Source organism: Trachymyrmex septentrionalis, unplaced genomic scaffold (genome assembly GCF_001594115.1).
Source record: "Trachymyrmex septentrionalis isolate Tsep2-gDNA-1 unplaced genomic scaffold, Tsep1.0 scaffold520, whole genome shotgun sequence".
Lineage (NCBI taxonomy): Eukaryota > Metazoa > Arthropoda > Insecta > Hymenoptera > Formicidae > Trachymyrmex > Trachymyrmex septentrionalis.
Genome location: NW_017305695.1, coordinates 1 through 4,850, shown reverse-complemented (window position 1 = coordinate 4,850; position 4,850 = coordinate 1). Strand labels below are relative to the sequence as shown.

At 28.1% G+C, this 4,850-nt stretch overlaps 1 protein-coding gene across 1 annotated transcript; it reads right to left on the bottom strand.

The window, feature by feature from the left end:
- Nucleotides 1–4,193: 4,193 nt before the first annotated feature.
- On the bottom strand, nt 4,194–4,732 carry LOC108751865. Its single transcript, XM_018492338.1, has 2 exons — nt 4,588–4,732; nt 4,194–4,393 (listed from the first exon to the last, which is right to left on the bottom strand). Exons 1-2 carry the CDS (start codon nt 4,730–4,732, stop codon nt 4,194–4,196), a joined length of 345 nt encoding a protein of 114 aa, XP_018347840.1.
- Between the last annotated feature and the right edge of the window lie 118 nt (nt 4,733–4,850).

Here is a 4,850-nt window from a genome sequence, read left to right as displayed (position 1 = left end):
TATAAAAGTATATATAATAATTTTTTTTAAATTATTGTATATTTTCATAGTTTGGAAAATAGATTTGGAATAGGTTTGAAATAGCAAATCATTTTTCCTTCAAGGAAAATATATTCGCATATAATAATTTAAGTAACAGTTTTTTCTGAGAAGAACACGCGTACTCGGCTCGATTTAAAAAAATCTAAAATTTATTGATATCACGTTATTTACAGCATATATTAACGAGAGATATCGCGATGAGATATCGTGATAAGATATCGCACAATGATCGCACTATCCATATAGACAATCCCAATAATCTACTAGAATTCAGAAAATTGACAAAGAATTAAATATCCTCCTTGAGTATTTTTACTTCCTCGTCTTATGGAAGACTTGTCGTCCTTCGGCCTTGCGATATAGCCCAGCCAATAGATGAGTCTGTCGGAGATTTACTCCGCTTCGGTCGCGTATCGCTACCGAACCTTTCGTGCGTTTTCACGGTAATAAATTTATTCTAGACTTTAATACCAGAAAAATGTAATACAAATTTTCAAAGTAATTGTTTTTTATTTACAGTAAAATTCGTGAAACTTTTAAAAAGTAAATGATAAAAAGAAATCTTATCTGAAATGCTATAATGTCTAAAATTAGCGAACATCTAGATCATAGTTTTCCAACCTTTTTTAGCTTATCACCACCTTTTCAAAATATTTTTTGTTCAGCGTCTCCTTGATAGTAACCGGTAAACTCTCTCTGAACTCTAAATAAAGTAACAACACAAAAATTATATAGAATTAAATAAAAAATATTAAAAAATTATAATATAAAAAAGTATAATATAAACATAAAAAATTAAAAAAATCACCATTTATGAGAAGTTTGAGCTTGGTGTGACACTAATAATTTGTCTATAATTTGGTTCCATTTTTGTTAGCAGCATTCTTAAATCTCCACGTTCAACTATTTGCACTAGATTTCTCTTTTTCGTCAAAAGACGAAACTTGTAACTGCATTAAATCCACGTTCCAACTAATTAGGATGAGGGAAATGCAATAAAAATTTTTTTTGCTACAGTCTATAATATACTGAAATAATTAAGGTTTAAATATTTGTTTAAAAAATATTTAGGAGATTAAATTTTTCTGACACATTCTTTTGTCCACTTGCTTCTCAACTCCACCTTACTGCCCTTAGGTCTAACAACATCCTAAGCAGCAAGGTGACGTGATTTTCACGTCGATAAATGGTAATTACTAGTCTTAAACGTCATGTTCCCAATAATTGGCGTTTAATAGACATGAGTATATTATTCTGACATAATAATAACATCAATTTAGAGACGTCTTTGATACGTTTTTAATAGATCATTTTCAACTATTTGAAATGTTACTGTGGCATTGTTATAATAAAGTCATATATATGATTTATTGAATACTCGTATATGTTATTTTATTGTACGTTATTTTATTACCTGCAACATTATTAATATGTCATTTGATACATTACTCCTCCAGGATGCATATGATTCAAGTTTATATTTTAAAATAAGTGGTTCTTTTATTTTTCTCACATCGAAAGAGTGTTGCAACCGTTCTGTTTTATAAAGTTCCTCTAATTCCTCACACATGATCTTACAAAGGTATTATTGCAAAATGTATACTTTTATCAGTAATAGTGAATAAAGAGTGGATATCTTTTCCCATAATATATTCATTATTATTAGTTTGAAATTATATTTTGAACTATTATATTTGGAACTACTGCAAGGAGGGTTGTGTATTGTGTTTATCTTTTACATTTTTGACAGAAATGCGATTATTAATATATTCGACCATATCTACAAAAGGTAAGTTAAGCATTACTTTTTTCGGAATATTTGAAAATGCAAAATATAATAGATGTTAGAGATCGTTAAACCAATTTTGCTTGTAAATATGAATTATAAATTTTTCAGAAAATGAACCAACAATTTTTTCGCCAAAGAAGCCTGCAAATGCAAAATACAGTGTGCCAGAATGTAATTCTACTACAAGTAAAGATCGAAATTTGTTTTTTCATTTATTTCCAAAAGTAAAGATTGTTAAAGTAGGAGTTAAAAATTGGAAACACAGAGATGTTCGACTTGCAAACATTGGTTAAAAAAGTTAAAATTTGAGAAACCTTGCATTAATACCATGAAAATATGTTCAAAACGCATTACCAAAGAAGATTTTTGCTATTCAGGTAAATGACAGTTAGTTTTTTGATGTTTTAGTTTTTTTATAATTTTTGATTTAGATAAGAAATCAAGCAGAAAAATATTGAAAAAGAATGCAATTCTTTCTTTTCATCTTTCTTCAACTGCCACACATGCAATCCAAAAACAAAAGATTATAATGAGACCTACTCGAGAAAGTAGAAGTCGACGAATAAATTTTCAAGAATGTAAGAAAGAGCACTCGGAAGCTTAGAGATAAGAAATTTTTAAAATCTGATTTTGCTATTACATTTTATACTCCGAATTATTTACACTTGGAATCAGGGACTTATCAATATGTCAAAAACTACAATTGAATCCAAATGCTGTAAAAAGATTATATTAAAGTATTAATCAATTTTATTGAAGATTTAACAGATTGACCATATATTATATTTCGCTCAGAGTGTGAAATGGCAGGCTTACTAATATTATATATATATAAATCTTTATATATTGAATGTTTTTTTCTTTAAAACCTTTAACCAATGCTTTGGGTGTGTTTTGAAAAATTTTGCATGTGTTTTGTTGATGTTTCTTGTAAATTATAGCATGTGTTTCTTGTGAATTAGCATGTGGATTTTTAACATGTGTTGTGTATGTAAAATACTTTATTACTTCTATTATTATATTCTAGGGAAGTAATAACTCTGCACATATTTCGAATAACGACGTCGCTTCAGAAAATGATGCAGAGGAAAAATCTTCCCAAAATAAAAAAAAATTCAATTTCGATACATGCAAAGCTTCACTTTTATTGAAAACTGACCAAAGAAACATTGGCACTCAAATAACTAGTGGAAACTTACGCACTTAAACTACTCTATTCTATATTATATAACTTCAGATGAAGTTGTCAATACACTCACACCGGTCTTTCTACAATAGAAACTTTAATGGATTAGCTCAAATTATTGAATAAATAAGACGTCCTAAGAAAAGACCATTTATCTGTAAAAAAACAAATCGTTTTTACTGTCTTGAAGATAAAATAAGATTTATTTGCTTTGGTAAAAATTATTTCCGGATTGTTTTTTATGAACTTTTTTTTGTGTTTTTACTCATATATGGATTTTTAGTTACATGTACTGTGTATACATGTCATCTTATATAAAATTTTGTAAATAAGAAATAGAAAATATAATGATAATATAATGAAAGAATATAAATAATAAAATGTAAAGTACGGAATTTTTCTTTAATCTTTATATTTGTTCTCTTTGATCACAACAGTTTTCATGTAATATGTTATCTATTTCAGAATTCTACTTATATCAAAAAATATTAGAATTTAATTATGAGAAACAAATTATGTTCAATTAGAGTAACCAAATTATGAATTTATGCTATGTATAATAAATTATGGATTTAGTTACTTTATTTTCGTTGCAAAGAAAAGTAGCAAGATTTTGCATTTTTAAATCCAAAGGATTTTATTGTAAGAACGTTTCTCGAATATTAACAACTCTACAAATTTATTATACATGACCTAGTTCAATATTAAAATGGCCTTTAGTTATAAAAAATCTAGCGTACTGAAGTCATATAGAGTGTTGAATCTCATTTGTTATATTGAAGTAACCTTCATATTCTGTTATATCCGGTGTAATATCGCTAATAAATTGTCCGCCAGCTTCATAATTAGAGAAACAATGGAATTCATTTCTGTTGTACAGACTCTAAAAAACGAACAATTAAAGAATATCATTGGGATGTTTAAATTTTCAGATTTAAACAAAACTGTTGCGTTCAATGATTAAATGATTGCGAAAGGTTCCTCTATTTTAACTCAATTTAGTAATCACAGATTTAAATTTGACAGAAGCGGATTGATAAACGTAGTTGTAATAATTAATAAATAAACAATTAAATTTCTAATATGTATCTATGGTAAATAATAAATATAGTATGATAACTTCAAGATCAATGGTTTTTATCGTCCGCATAACCGAGACAAATAACTTATAACATCTTAACGCTGTCCCTCAGTTATTAGTTCTGGCTTATCGTTAATTATCGTGCCAACGGCTATCATATCTGACTCTAGATGTATCTGGTAACATTGCTGTCTTCTAATAAAATCGTAAAATTCTAACATCGACTCTTCATAATTGTCCCACATAAGATTATACGCCACACTTCCGTATTTCATTTTTAGAACACCACCTAAAGCTTAGAGGCCAGACATAAAAAATTATATGATTGTCTTTATTTTCCTTTTTTAACTGTATACACCAGACTAATAATTACCAACATGTCTATCTTCATTTCTTTTATATTTTTCGTAAAGGATTGCATTGAAGTTATGATATCTGTGTCATTTGTTTTTCGACCTTTGGCACGCACTCTGATAACAAGGCCTGCACTATCCTCGCTAACAAAGAAATTGCCTTTGTTCGTGAATATCATTTCATTAGGATCAATTAATTTTTGTATTCTTGTCTGTCCGTTACGCTTTTCTGCAAAAATAAGGCGACTCTCGTTCCTAAGATCCATAGGTGCTCTGTACATTCATAATAAGCTACAACAATAATCAGGTTCATGAGAAACAGTAACAATATTATAGAAATCATGTATATGATAAAAGTATAATTGAAATTCAATAAAATAAGCTGAGTAGCCTTAAATC